Source organism: Chenopodium quinoa, unplaced genomic scaffold (assembly GCF_001683475.1).
Source record: "Chenopodium quinoa cultivar QQ74 unplaced genomic scaffold, ASM168347v1, whole genome shotgun sequence".
In the NCBI taxonomy this organism is placed as follows: Eukaryota; Viridiplantae; Streptophyta; class Magnoliopsida; order Caryophyllales; family Amaranthaceae; genus Chenopodium; species Chenopodium quinoa.
Window position 1 is genome coordinate 11,309,366 of NW_018743292.1, and position 15,476 is coordinate 11,324,841.

At 35.8% G+C, this 15,476-nt stretch overlaps 2 protein-coding genes across 2 annotated transcripts; both read right to left on the reverse strand.

The window, feature by feature from the left end:
* Positions 1-1,778: 1,778 nt before the first annotated feature.
* LOC110735959 (ankyrin-1-like) lies at positions 1,779-6,771 on the reverse strand. The gene is made up of 4 exons (XM_021916130.1): positions 6,058-6,771; positions 4,874-5,470; positions 4,332-4,759; positions 1,779-3,958 (listed from the first exon to the last, which is right to left on the reverse strand). Exons 1-4 carry the CDS (start codon positions 6,683-6,685, stop codon positions 3,449-3,451), a joined length of 2,163 nt encoding a protein of 720 aa, XP_021771822.1. The 5' UTR covers positions 6,686-6,771; the 3' UTR covers positions 1,779-3,448.
* Positions 6,772-8,510: 1,739 nt separating this feature from the next.
* On the reverse strand, positions 8,511-13,599 carry LOC110737022 (purple acid phosphatase 8-like). Its single transcript, XM_021917370.1, has 7 exons — positions 13,289-13,599; positions 11,703-11,859; positions 11,022-11,129; positions 10,793-10,917; positions 10,435-10,563; positions 10,059-10,126; positions 8,511-8,959 (listed from the first exon to the last, which is right to left on the reverse strand). Exons 1-7 carry the CDS (start codon positions 13,478-13,480, stop codon positions 8,746-8,748), a joined length of 993 nt encoding a protein of 330 aa, XP_021773062.1. The 5' UTR covers positions 13,481-13,599; the 3' UTR covers positions 8,511-8,745.
* Between the last annotated feature and the right edge of the window lie 1,877 nt (positions 13,600-15,476).

The following is a 15,476-nucleotide window of genomic DNA, read 5'->3' on the forward strand; positions in this document are numbered from 1 at the left end:
TGAATTAACATGCAAAAGGGTATATATTTAGATGACGGAATGGTATTTGTTGGCTTGCTGGGCCGTTATGGTATTAAAGGAACAGAACATAACTTTCAGGATAGTTGAAGTGCAAATTCTTGTCCATTTTATGGAAATTCAAATTGGATCTCTTAGTTGCTTTCAGGATTATAGGAGATATAATAATTTTAAGGAATTATACACTTTAATAATCCCAACTTTGCTCAATTTACTTTAAATAATCCCAACTTTCACCTACGTTTTTTTCTTTAATCCGGATTACTGGTTACCCGTAGAAAGGGTCAATTTTTTTTTTTAAACAAATTATATCCATGTTTTGCACTCTAATTGGTTCAAAAATATAAAAGAAAAAAATAATTTAAATTAAAAAAACAAAAAAAAAGGAAAAAAAAAAGAAAAAAAACCAAAGACCACCAGCCACCCAACGCTGGTGGCCACACTTCCTCAATCGGCAAGACCCACACCCGTTACCCTCTATGATCCCCCAACCCCACTTTTTCGACCTACCGAAAACCCTCCTTGCACTGGAAACCCTCCCATCACTCCCGTTGATTGTGGTATCCGGCAATTAGAGGAAAGAGAAAGGGAGCGGGCTGCGTTTTTTAGGTGGTTTTAGGGGCGGGGGAGGTGAATTCGAGGGTTTACAGGTGGTTTTGGGGGTGGGGGGGAGGGTATGGGGACGGTTTCAAGGACGTGGGCTTTGGTTATGAGTGGTTTCGGGTTTTATGGGTGGCGGTTTCGGTGCAAGGGTTTGGCTATGGCTGGTTTAGGGGGTGGGGGGAGGTAGAGGGGGCTGGTTTCGCGGGTTTAGGGCGGCGTCCGGGGAGGTTTTGGGTGTTGGGGTTAGGGAGGCAGTGGTTCGGGGTTGGCTGTGGATGGAAGGGGCCAGTGGTTGTGGGTTGGTGGTGGCTGGTTTTGATATTTTTTTTTCTTTTTTTGTTAATTGATTTTTTCTTTTATTTCTTGGACCACTTACAGCTTGACATGTGTCAAGTGACCTAGAAAATTAGGTCATTGACTTTTGTTGACCGGTTTGGGTATGAAGAAAGATAGGCCACCTTAAAGTTGGGATTATTGAGGAATAATCCAAAGTTGAGATTATTGAGGAATAATCCAAAGTTGGGATTAATGAAAGTAAATTGGTAAAAGTTGGGATTAATAAACTCTATTATTCCTAATTTTAATCTTAGTTTTGCCTGATAATGGTTTTATTTTCAGGGAAGGGTTGTACTCCTTAATATTTTGTTTAATGATAGTATCCCAAATCAGAGAGATTACACAACATATATCTTTACAGAAAATGTGGAGTGTTTACATATTCTTTATCATAAACTTACAGGCTTTTGTAAAGGTGTTGTGTGCCTTTATTTCGTTTGCTCTTCTTGATTGCCTTTATGCACTGAGTATACAGACACTATGTTATTGTAAAAGCATTGGCATATGCCCATTGACTACATTTGGATAGCTGTTTGAATGTTTGCAAAATTGTGCATAGTTTCAAACTTATAAAAACAATGCCTAATTGCCTCTCATCCTTCTTGAACTAAATACGTAGTTAGAAGTATTTCCTTTTGGAAAACGATTTATTGTTATATCCATTGCAATCCGCATAAAATTTGGAGCCAAATTTATCATCTGGTGATTATTTCCTACTATTAATTGGCAGCTGATGAACGATTCATGTGCTGTTTGGAAGAAATACCCAAGCAGTTCCTGACCTATATGCGGAAGAAAGGCATCAAGCCCTACTCCATCTGACACCTCCCTGAATGTGCGCTGTAAAAGTAAAGTTGCTACTTCAACCTTGCCTTTTCATCATTACTTAATTAAGATTTCGTTGGTAGGTGGTTAGGGTAGGAGGAAGGTTTTTCTTGATCAAATATAAGTTAGAAATGGAGTGGACTTGTTTGGTAGGATACTTACACCGGAAGACAGCATGTTAGAAATCTATAGAGTCTATTGGATTGAGGGCTAATCTATGAATTCCTCTAATGGTGAAAAATTGTATCTAGATTTCCTTTTGGCTCTTATGTGGGTGCTTTGCCTGAAGTTAAGATGGGAGTGCTTTCTGTTGGGTGTATTTTCTTTGATTTTGTTATGTGATGAGTGGTGTATTAGGCTTTTATTCGTCTCTGTGAAGTGTTCCATGACATATTAATTTTAATGTAGTGTGAGATTGGAAATCTCATTGGGTGTTGGGGTGCATGGAATACACTTGACACACTTTTGTTGGCCTGATGTGGGTATGCATGCTGGTGGTTCTGGTTTGTGTTGGCTAGGGACAGTGAGGCCTTGTTAAATATTGGTGCCTGAGCATGGGCTTGGGTGGGGTATCAGCACCAGGCCTTAGTTTGTGGCGCAGTGCTATGGGCACATAGACAAGGTAGCGTAGCAGCAACGTAACAGATTCTTTAGAGTTGATCAATTGGGTGGAATTCATTCGTTTAAGACTTGAGAGAAAAAGCAGGCATGGTTAGTGGCTGAGAGGGGCAGAATTGCTGGGGATGGGGGTTCATGATGGGCAGGCAGGATTAATTTTTGAGGATGGATGAGGCAGGGTCAGTTGTTGGGAAGGGCATGGAAGTGACAAAGAAAATACTGAAGATTTGTGCCGATTTGAATTGCCTGATCAGTGTGGCACGTACTGCTGATTTGCTGAGATAACTCAAAGCATCTGCTGTCTGAACGTTGGTATAGATAGATAAATTTAACATAGGGTATGTATGAATGCTCAAGCAACGATGAAGGGCTGTTGACATGCAGGGGTAGCAAGTATCAGAAAGGAGTCCATGCCGCTGTTATCTATTTTGAGTGCATGAAAATTTATGATGTAAACGTGTATATGGAGTAGTAATACTTATTAGGAAAAGCAAAACTTAGGGTAGAGATTGTTGTTCAGTGTAAGTAGCTAATATTTATTTATTTATTTTTATAATTAATTTACTTTTGTACTTTTTTTTTTGAGAAGGTTTTTATTGTACTAAAGTCTAAAACTACATGAGTACTTGCCTCGTTTAGTTTACATTTTCATGTTCACTTGGTTAGAGGGGTCTGTCCTTAAAGGCTGCCTATCTTATTGTATCTGGTTTGAGAGGCTTTGTTCTTTAATTTTTTACTTACTACTATTACGTAGTATTTAAGATATTCTGATTTGGTTTTTGAAGGTTCTGGTGATCCAGTCCGATTTTTTCTGATTTGACTCAGTGACTCATTATCTTTATGTCTAATTGATCTGATTTTACTCAGGATTAGAGCTTTACCAATATAGAAATGGTGCTAGTACACCCCGTGGCCTTATAAAAAAGAAATTCAATGAAGATGTTTGATAAAGTTTAGAAATACTATGAATAGAAGACCTTCAGAGTACATTTTGGTACCTACGAATTTGAAATTCTTTGAACCTAAATACCTTCCAAGTCTCCTAACTTCACTGTGCTGTAGGGATGAACTTCTGAAGTAGTTTCAAAAGAATCTTCTTGTAGGCTATGAATGGGACTAAAGAGCACATAAAAATTACAACAATGGCTGCCCACAAGGTCTCATGAGACACTACTACGAAAACTCCAGTCATGAATGCTAGCAGAGTGCCAACCAGAGAGTGCTGGAGTATAGTAACACTGAGGTCGATTAATAGTAGTGATTTATCGGGATCCAAACCCATGGCCCAGATAAGGCAGAACAAGACCAGCAGAGAACAACACATTGCATATGTATCTGATATTAAGAACACTAGGAAAGCTCCTTTTCTTCCAAGAGCTGCATATTCCAAACTGTTTTTATACCCACCAGGAACTTGTATACCAGCTGCGAATGTGATTGTGGCTAGAAGTGCTGCCACTACAGACATTGTGCCTCGCATTTCCCCCAAGTTTGTCTTTGGTTGCACATAGCTTGTTCTTATTCTTGGATTCAAACCCAAACGCTTGCACATTGAATCCTACAAAACAGATATATAGTTTAATTGTTGGTATAATATTGACCCAACTGAAGTACCACCAATCAGGCTAGCAATATGGTTGCTGGCTCGCTGCAATAGACTCCTTGATTTTGCTTTACTGGTGAATAAAGTGGCTATTGTTCTACAAGTATGAGGACGAATCTGTTGCATACTAATGCTTTTGCAATCGTAGATGGTATAGCAATGTAGGAGTTTGGCTTCGTGAATATTCAGTGAATTCCTAATTAACATTAAAAACAGTTAATGGTAATAAAGTTTGTAGGACGTACCCATTCCTGTGATTCCTTGCATTCTCTTGCAAGCATATTCAAGGCTGTTTCACCATTGTTGTTTCTGACAGTCAAGTCAGCACCTTTACGTAGTAATACTTCAACAAATACTCGTCCTTTCGTTCTATGGCCCGATGCAATGGTGTTGCGCCATCCTTATCTTTCTTATCCTTCAGTGTTTCTACTTCGGGAATACTAAAGAATTCATCATACTCCTTTTCACATTTTAAGCAGATGTGATGCAGAGGTGTATCAGTTTGCTGCTCATAAAGCTCCAAGAAACCAGATCTCCCGTATTGAATTGATATAAACTCGAGGATAGCTTTTGTGTGGCCACCTTCGCAGGCTTTGATCCAAGCTTTAGGTGCATTCTCTGATCCAGAACACTCCATTAGTGACTTAATTAGTTCCATATTACCTGCTTTTGCTGCTTTGTCTAGGGGCGTATTTCCATTTATATCCTGGCTTTCTGCCCACTCAGGATAAGATCTGGTCAGGACATCTGCAATATCTGCCTTGTTTCGACGAACAGAACAACTATTAGGAAGCAAATATATATATCTAGATCATCAAGTTAATACTCTAATGTGTACAAACTCTATTATGAGCGAATAATGAATGATACCTGAGCAGTTTGAAGCAACATGAAGAGGATTTTGTTTGTTTGGACCAGTATGTAAAGCAACATCATGCACATTCCATCGTTTGTGTGATTTTATCATTTCTTTTGCTACTTTAACACACCGGTTTTGGACAGCAAGAAAAAGCGGGCTTTCCTTGCTTTTAGAAGCTATCTTACACTGTGAAGCCGGATCAACTTTTAATAAACACAAGGCCACGGCTTCCTGACGATGCTCGAGCGCCATAAGCAAAGGAGTGGCCCCGTATTTGTTCTGTTGTAACCAAGGTGGCTGATCTTCGCCTTCACCTTGGTCTTGGCCTTGTGAATATGCTCCTACAAGTAGCTCTGCGGCTTCAACATAGCCTACTCTAGCAGCAATGTGAAGAGGATTATTACCAAAGTTGTTCTTGTGACATATTACTCTTTTCAAGACATTGGACCAATCTGGTAAGGTAGGATCGTCTTGTGATAACCATTTCAAGGCGTCCGGCTTATGATTTTCAACCTCGTCTACCCATTCATGAAGGAAGATTTCTTGACGTTTATTGTTTTTCTTGGCAAGGGTTGGGTATTCCTTCAGCAGTTTTTTAAACACTTTTTCTGTCAAATCAGAAAAAGAAAGTCACATAAAATATACATCTTCCGTTTCTAATTGCACTATTTGTGATATCACATTTGTCAGATTGACAGATATATTTTAGAGCTGATTACAGCTGTCCCGGCCTGAATTTGGGCGGATTTTGGATAGCTTTTTTCCGCCCAACTCAACCCAATTTTTAAAATTTTTTGGACGGGCTTGGGAATGTATTTTTATGCTACTTGAGTTTATTTTTTTTTTGGTCCGGCCCAAAAAGCCCGCAAGACCCGGCCATTTTGGGCATGAAATTTTGGCCCGAAGCTAGGGCCGACCCGACCCAAGAAATGAGCATATTTTTTATGCCCCGGCTTGCCAATTGATAAGATCTAAAATATTTAATTATAATTTAGCAAAAAATATACTACCTAAAAAGTTGATATTTGAAAAGTAGATATTGAGATTTGAGATGAATCTAACTCGATTCAACATAAGTATGTTTTTCTTTTAGATAAATCACAAAAAATGGTCAAAAGAGATTGTGTAAAATGTATGTATGTATAGAACAAATGTGAAAACCGTAAACTGAATTGATCGAGCATATTAATCTTACCTGAGCAGTAGGGCGCTACGCTTAAGGGATTTCGATAGTTGGGCTGGTTGTATGGGATGTCTTTTACCTCCAACATTTTCAAGGCAGCCTCTTCCCACCCCTTCTCTATTGCAAGGTAGAGAGGACTGCCACCATCTTCGTCACAAGCATCACAAATTAACTCCAAAGGATCAAGCGATAGCAAATACATTGCTACTTCCTGGTGATCACCCTTGATTGCTATGTGGAGCGGGTTCACCCCCTTCAAATCTCTTTCGATCCATGGTGGCTGATCACTTCCAATCTCTACCCTAACTTCCTCTTCTTGCCCTGTATGGGGAACTTTAGCAGCACGATGAAAACTGTCGGCAAGGGCTTCCACAATCTGCTTATGCCCTCTCTCGGCAGCTAAGTGAAAAACGTTCCTCCCTTTGTTATTCTTTTTGCATAATAATATTTGTGGTACCATTTGTAAAGCTTTACCAATGAAAATTTCCCTATCATTTTTCACTGCAATGTGAATGATGTTGTTCGCACCCTCATCAACTGTACTACAGAGGAGATTAACAGCATTAGTAAGGTGAGAAATTTCATTGAGGATTGCTACATCTCCTGTAGCTGCTGCTTCTAATATTTTTTTTACCTCCATACTACACCGATATATATCAGTAGTTGTCTAATTTTTTAGCACATCAACTTTCAATGCTATTACCAATTTGGTATTGTAATGATGAACACGAAATCCTTTTTAGCCCTATATACTCGTATAGTCGTATGTCATTAGGAATTGTGCTTATTATTGATTATCAATTACTTTCCATGATCGTCTAATCAAACTAGACAATACTCGTAGTTTATATGCTAGTTGATATTTGATAAGGTTATCGAACAGTTTGTTAGATGTCATGCAGGTGACAAGCATTTTTATACGAGTATTAGGAAATTATAATTACATAAGAGTTTACTTGTAATTTAATATTATAAATGTCTTAGACTTTTAGCCAACTTGTAGTGCTTTATTTCCATTTTTGCGTTTCGAGTTGAATAGGCGTGTAATCATGTTGCTCATCGATCTTGGTTGTAAGCTAGTCATTCACATTGCCTATGCATAAAATTCATTGCACTAGTTGAGTTCTCCGTAGTTCCTTATCATTGTTTTCCCTACAATATTTTATGCATGTGGACATAGATAGTTGTTAGTTAGTTGGTAACAAACATAAGAGTTTACATCCAAGGAAAAAAAAAAAGAGAGTGAGGGACAACTCAAGTGGTTAGAGTTCCCCTCCCGATTTCAGGTGATCTTGGGATTGATTTTCATCACTCGCTCCTGTGGCTCTTTTAACGCCAATAGTTTAAATAGGAAAATATACATGTTAAAGACTGCCGATCAACTTGACTTGAGTTAGCAAGCAAGACTCTTTGGTAGTGAGGGGGAAAGGTCAAGAAAATCCTCACCCTAGAGTGTCCTTGGGTAGTGGGAATTGATCATTACCTTACATCCTATCCATAAGGCCAAACTTTGCTTAGTACGTAAGTGCACATGTTACATGACACTCGCCTTTGTCATACAATAGAAACGTATCTTGTCATTTACATAATTACAAAGTTTATTGGACAACAACAGAATACAATTATACAAAGAAATTACCAAGAATCAGAGAAGGCCCGCAATCAAACTAGTACGACAATGATTAGTAAAAAGGTTTGTTTTGAAAAAATTAGGGGGCAAAGGTTGACTCTTTACCAAAATACGTAAAGATTGACTCATTTTGATCAGGTCGAGGAAAAGTGGGATTATTCTTTTCAATTTTTTCTTTAATATTTTGTGGACCTGATTTATAATAATATTTTTGTGGATTTCAAGTTCACATGTGTCAGTCGATGTTATGTTCAATATAGACACATAGTGACTCTATTTAAATATAGTGACCTTTATTATTTATATTGACCAATGTAATAAAAATCTCATTACAAAATAAATTAATCTTTTATGATCTTTATTATAACACAATGACTTATATTTTAACATATAATAAGTAATAACCTTCATTTTTTTTTTGACGGGAATAACCTTCATTAACATAGTGACCTTTTATTAACTTACAATAACAATCTTTATCCTAAATAGCAATATTTTAACACAGTGACTCTAATATTATTGGTCCACAAACATAATAATATTATTGGTCCACAAACATAAGACTAAGGTTGAACGTAAAATAGTCAACTGAAGAGAAAATTAATTATCATCTTATCAAGAACACTAATAAGACCAAGGTTGAACGTAAGATGTATGAGGAAGGTGAGGTGTTGTGTATAGGACACATTACATTTTAATCTTTCCAATCTTCTTTGTTATCTATACATTCTTTTCAAGAAGGCAAAAGAAATTTGGGACTCATTGGAGATAAAGTACAATTCCCAATAACAAGGGTCATAAAAACTTCAATTAAATTACGAAGATCACGCCAGTATGCCACAAAGTATTGACTAATTAGTAATGTAAATCAATTTTATTATACACCATAATATGACATCTCATAACACCATTTACAACAACAACAATGAGGAAGATCATTGATACAACTACGTACTGATTCTCCTCAATATGACATATTTGGTGTCTATGCTTCAATAATATCTTCAATTAATTACATTAACATTTTCTTAATCTTTTAATCATAGTCAAAATGGGGATGTTCTTTGTTGCTAATATGTGTAGTAGCCGGGTTTTGCTTTGCTCCATTTGTGCAATGTATTGCCAAAGATATCAAAGAAGGCTATATCAACTCGAGTTCGAGTCACTTGCATTGACATGAAGCCTTGACCATCATAATACAACTTCAACTCCTCTGGGTTCCATTCCTTTTCATCACCCCTCCATGACTTCGAGCCAGCTCCACTAGTCAAAAACTGGATTTCACTGCATATTGCCCAATAATATCATAAGTACTTCATTAAATCTCTCTTGTAAGTTAAATTCTACGTATTTTCATAAGGTTTCCAATTTAAATTAATTAGTTTTCATTTGGCAAAATAGTATATGGACAATATGGTTGATGCAAAACAAAGCTTGAACTCAAACTCGACCTAACAAGTACATTAGGCCATTTTTGATCCAAAATATCCAAATCACAAAAACTGAGGGACCCGAGGGGCTTGTTCGTGATCCTTTTTTTTTTTTTTTTTTTTTTTTTTTTTTTTCTTTTTTTTTTCCAGTTTTCTATTGTTTTGAAAACAAAAAACTAAAAATAGGAAGCTTGAAAACGTTGTTTTCAGTTTTAAAATTATCATGCTTTATATGAGTTTGACCAATTTTTGATTTATTTTATGACATACTTCCTTCGTTTTTTTTTACTTGACTCATTTTGATTTTTACACTATTCAGCACCCCTCCCTTGATCGTATTTTGTGGATAATATGTAAGGAAAAACATATTCATGTGGGATATATTTTAATTTGTCTCAATAACTACTATCATAATATATAACATTTATAATTTTTACTTATGGAGAATTAAAGTTATTAATCGTTGAAGTTTTGCATTGACAAGCGTGATAAAAGAAACAGGTCAAATAAAAAAGAACAAAGAAAGTATATCATATGGTTTTGAAAAAAAAAAAATAGATACAGTAATACTGAGCGTGCCCAAAATTTTAAATCGGATTGACGAGTTATATTTTAACTCATTCTTATTTTTATTTTTTATTTTTTTGTTTTTTTGGTTATAATATTTTAACTCATTCATTGTCATCATTATTTTTGAGATAATTTTGTAGATGACATTGGCTAATTGGTGGAATGGTTCGTTGGTTATTGTCATCATTATTTAGGTTTAATGAACATCAAATTTGTGGGACAAAACGTTATGTTGGGGGCCCACTATCTTGATAACAGATCAATTAGCATTAGTTGTAAGAAAGAAGCCCAATAGTTGTCAAAATCATGGCCCTACATTTCATTATTATATGCCAACAAGAAAAATACGAAGTAAAACAAAAGCTCTAAGATAGATAAATTACCTGTCTGGGCTGCTAATGTGCTCCAAGCAGTGGTCATGTCCATTGATGTAAAGATCAATGTTGTTTTCCTGTGAATTCATTAATCATCAAATTTTAATTTGTGTGCAAAACACTTACACCCAAAAAAAGAAGGTACGATGAGATAGACCCGTAATAAGTTATTATAAACTAGCGTGATATTTAGTCATTTTCGGAGTATTCATGTCACGAGTATACTTATAGTTGCTCCGTACTTATAGGTTAAAATGTGCCGCTTACTCGTATTAATTCGCTTTGTTTGAAATTTATGGGATTTTTTTTTTTTTTTTTGACAATACCAAATTACAAGACGATACCACTAAATCACTAAATTAGAGAGATTAGTAGACATTATTACCTCAAGTATTGGGAGAAGCTGAGCCACAAGCTCTTCAGTGTTACCATGATGTCCAGCACTCAATACTGGATGATGACCAATCACAAACTTCCATTTGGCACTTGACTTCTTCAATGCCTCATCCACATCCTGTTACATAGTAACAATGCAACATTATACATAATTTTATTGGTTATAAATGTTATACTATAGCATTAAACTTCTTTAAGGATGAGCTTATTGAGCTAGACTCGAACCCTTAATGTAAAACTATTGCGAAGATCTCAAAGCCCTTACCTTTAAGATCTTTATGTAATGATTAAGAATAGTATCTCTGATTTGATTTAATTGTTACGTTACTAGTTTTTAGAATAAATACCTGCAAAAGATTAGAAAGATATCGTTTTCGTGGCAATACACCTCTCCAGTCATAAGTATGTTTGTCTTCTACAAAGTATTTGTCTTGAAATGGAGTTGTATCCACAAAAAAGAAATCCACAGTCTCTGCTCAAGCAAACGACAAATTTAAGATAATTAATTTCTTAATTTAAATTTCATAGTAAATTACATAAATAAAAAAATTATACAAGTAGAATTTATATATTCACCTGTTTTGACAACATAAGATCTTAAGGAAAACCATCTGCTGTCTCTTTTTCTAAGAATTGGGCTCAAATGTGCTATAACATCTCCTCTGTAGTCATGGTTTCCAAGCACTACAATACCACCAACAATAAATGTTTAGCATATTACATTTTATTAAACATATAAACCTATAAAAATTGTTAAGGCCAGGGTTGTTTAGCCTAAAGAAAATACAATTGTCGACTTTATTTTATTTTTTCGTACTTTAAACTTATAATTGGTGATAACTGATAAGATACATTAGAGTAAGCTCTCGTCCGAGCTAAGACTATAGCCTATAGATACAACTTATGACTATTCGTCTATTCACAACCCTTCTAATGAGAATCGAACCCTTTCATCCTACTTCAGAGAGGGAAGAGGGATAGGCCAACCAATGGTCCCGTTAGTCCTTTCCTAGATTTAATTCGTTAGTTTTTTTTGGTGTTTTACCCGGTTCAGCCTTTGGGCTAATCCGGATTCGAGGATTAGTTCTAGGTGGTTAGGTTCTAGTTCCCCCCCAATTATTGTTGTGGGGGATCGAACACGCGGTCCTCCCTATCAAGTGTAGCCCTAATCACCACTATACCAACAACCAATTGGTTGATTAATTCATTAGTAATTATACGGGTTTAATTAGAAAATAAATAAATAAAAAATTGTACCATTGTACCAACGCTTTTGTAAGCTAGGGGCAGTGTAGATGCTTGAAAACGATTCTTCAAAATTAGGATCATGAACACCAGTCAGTCCATCATCGTAGAAATTGTCTCCTGTTGATATGATGAAATCCACGTCCAATTTCTCCCCAACTATACCCATCTGTCAACAATTTTAATTAATTTAATTGATTTTTTCAACACTCCATAATAATATTATACGTCATTTAAATTGGAGCATTTAAAAGAACTATTAAAAATAATACGGAGCAGATCACATGGAATATTATACGTCATTTAAATTGGGTTACAAATTACAATATCATGTAAAAATGTTTGTTTAGGTTTACGTGTAGGTTTATTTGACTATATAATTAAAGTAAGTAATTTAAATAATTAGGGACCAAAAGAGTAATTTAAAGTATAATCGGACAATCTTCTAGGGACGGAAACATTCAATACAACTATCAAAACTCTATAATGGGAGTACGTGAGCATTAACGTGGAAACCAATTTGAAAATGTGAAAAACCAAGTCTGAAACCACGAGTGCTAGTAACCAAATAACACACGCATGAAACACGAAATAAGGCAAGTTCAAGGCTCAACAACTCCTCCAACTTACTTTTGTTTTTTCAGGTATTACTAGAAATACAACCTTGACAACTGTAATTGCATGATTAGCTAATAGCACTTGTTTTATCTCTCTTAAACAAGTCGTGTGTTGGACATAAGAGGATGATTCTAGCTTCTAATTTCAGCATATTAAATTGTTTAATTAATTAATTAATTGAATAAGTAGTGTTATTATTAATAAATTATGATAGGAATATGCTATATGCCTATATGATTTGGACAATAAGTTAAGTTATGATTTGAGCTGTCCCTTACGCTAAAGCAATCTATAGCATCAAGGAATCTCATCCAATTATCCTCAAATTATCCCATTTTTCATCACTAATGTTGTCCAACACATTTTTTTTTAAAAAAATACCAAATAAATAAATGTACAGAAAAGAAAAAGAAAAGGCCTTAAAAAAGTTAGAAATAAATTTGAAGGGAAGATTCCTTAAAAGGCTTATATTTAGAACACAAATTCACTCAAGTCACCTTTTACAAATACAATACAATGCTAATTGTGGCCAATTATTTCTAAGTTGTAAGTCAAGGTTGTCTCTATTCATTCTTTCTTACTTTATCACGATTATAATTTATATGGATTAAAAAATACAATGTATTTAATTAATAAATTTTTATAATTTATGAGTTTATATATACGTACCTAATTGGAATGTTAAATTACATTTAAGTAACATACATACGAGTAGTAAATTATTACAACATACGAAGTACTTGTTTTATATAATTAACTAAAGTAACACTTCAATTTATGAAGATTAAAATGGAAGCAAGATCAAGCTATAAATAAAACTTGATTTGTCTACATTATCGTTTTAATTTCTAGTTTATGCTACGAATCTAATCAAGCTAAGCTAACTACTATTATGTTCTCTTAATAGATGGATAAACTAATAAATCAACCCAATTATGAAAAATAAAAAAATGAATAGAAGTAATTAAAGTGTAAATTACCTGATTAGCAACAAGAGTTTGATTATAGGCACCTTTCCTTCCCCAATCACCAACAACCAACAAGCTAAGAGATCCATCTTGTTTGGTAGCATGTTTAAACTTGGGAAGCTTAGCATTAATTACTTGACCATTAAACACCATTAATATACTAAGTAAGATTAGTATTGTGTTCATGAATTTGTAAGTGGCCATGGCTAGAAATAATGAAGCTAGTTTCTCTCTCTAAAATAATAGGAGAGAGAAAAAAAGCAGAAAAGTTAGGATAAAGAAGGGACCTTGATTCCTTCAGCAGGTTGGTTTAGATAAAAGGGCCATGTCTTTCCTTTTATAGTGTGTTTTTTGCATGCTTCATGTGTTATAAAATGCCAATTTTATTTTAAAAATTTAGGAAAGTAAGCATTATTATTATTATTATTATTATTATTATTATTATTATTATTATTATTATTATTATTATTATTATTATCTCAAAAAAGACAAAGTCATAAAACCTACAAAAAATTAGTGGGAAGCCGAGATACAATCTGGGCCCCTACTCCTCTAGCTATAGCAAATCCTATTCTAGTGAAGATATGAGCAGCAGCACGTGTCCCAATGTCTCGAGTCTTCGAGAACTTCTGGATCCGCTTCAACAATAATGCAACCGCCTCCTTCTCTAATTCCCCAAGTGTAGAGAAAGAGAAAGGAAGGAAGCCATATCCAATTGTCCAACAACTAGATTCGTACTTGACCCGCTTCCGATGAGCTGCATCAGCCATAACCCGTCCAGGAACAAAGTTAGATAACCCAGACTGAGTCAAAGGAGAAGACCTTGTCAAGTCAACACACACATCACGACCACAATCCTAAGAATAAAGTAACACATCTGCAGGTCTGAAGGCCCCGTCGTTCCCTCCAGACAACCCATGCAATGTCAACCTCCTTTCTAGATGAAACCCCAGATCGATAACAAACATCAACAAGGGTATCCCGCACAACACTATGCCGATGTTTAATACCCACTATACTAGAAAACGACACCGCGTGATCACCGAAAAAATCCCAGAGTAAAAACCCTTGAACAAGCAGAGCAAGGCGTCGAGACAGAGAATAATGGAACACCCAAGCGATAGCACAACACACATCGGTAAGTTTTTGCGTTCGTCGTCTGACCCAACCCCGAGATAGGAACCGTCCGAAGCCAAGCAGAGGTGTAATCTCCCTGTTGCGATTTCCACAATGCAGATTGACGAGAAGATAAAGAGAAGGTGGATTCTACAGAATCGGTAACCTTTGTGAAATATATATCTGTCAATTTCTTCATGAGTTTAGGGGCAGCGACCTCACTAGGATTACTCCCAAACAACGACGACGAACTTCACGTAACATGACAGCACGATCAACTAGATTGAAGGCATTTTGAAAATCCACCAACAACATAGAAAGACCAGCATCGGAACCACGATCCTTAATCAACCGATTCACAGCAGGAAGAATCGCCTCACCTCCCGAAGAAACCCCAACACCAAATTGGAGACCCATCAAAGTAACTTCCTAAAAACTGGCCAATAGGGGTGGGACTTTTCAAACCGAACCGTGAAACCGCCCATTACCGAACCAAACCATCACGGATCGATCCGTTTATAAACCGATAAATTTAAACTGAAAACCGAACTGAACCGTTCAATATCAAACCGAAACCGAATCGAACCGCTCAATGTCAACCCGTTACGGACCGTAAACCAATAACAAACCAAACTGCTCAAATCCGAACCGAAACGAAACCGAACCGAGTGGTTTATAAACCCGTTAATGACCCGAACCATTTATAAACCGAAACCGTTTAAACCGTAAAAAAAAAACCGTTTAAACCGAACCATTTGTAACCCGCTAACCGTTTATACCGACCCGTTTATGAACCGAAACCGTTTAAATCGCAGGAAAAACTGTATAAACCGAACCGTTATAATCTGCTAACCGTCTAAACTGAACTGCTATAACCCGTTAAACCGTTAAAATCGAACTGTTTTTGAATCGCAACCTGTTTAAACTGATCCGATTACAAACTGCTTAATTCAAATTGAATTATTTACAACCTAAATGGCTAAATACAATTAATGTTAATAAATGTAGATCTAATCAAACGGCTTAAGTTTATACAAAGATTTATATCACCTAGACCTAGTCCAATGGCATTATTAATGTCGTT

Coding starts and splice junctions, on each gene's coding strand:
- LOC110737022 (XM_021917370.1), bottom strand. CDS start 13,480: ATGGCCACTTACAAATTCATGAACACAATACTAATCTTACTTAGTATA. Junction 11,130..11,702: donor ACAAAAGCGTTGGTACAATG/GTACAATTTTTT, acceptor GTGGTATTGTAG/TGCTTGGAAACCATGACTAC. Junction 8,960..10,058: donor CACATTAGCAGCCCAGACAG/GTAATTTATCTA, acceptor GGCAATATGCAG/TGAAATCCAGTTTTTGACTA.
- LOC110735959 (XM_021916130.1), bottom strand. CDS start 6,685: ATGGAGGTAAAAAAAATATTAGAAGCAGCAGCTACAGGAGATGTAGCA. Junction 5,471..6,057: donor CGTAGCGCCCTACTGCTCAG/GTAAGATTAATA, acceptor CTGATTTGACAG/AAAAAGTGTTTAAAAAACTG. Junction 3,959..4,331: donor TGAAGTATTACTACGTAAAG/GTGCTGACTTGA, acceptor TCTGTTTTGTAG/GATTCAATGTGCAAGCGTTT.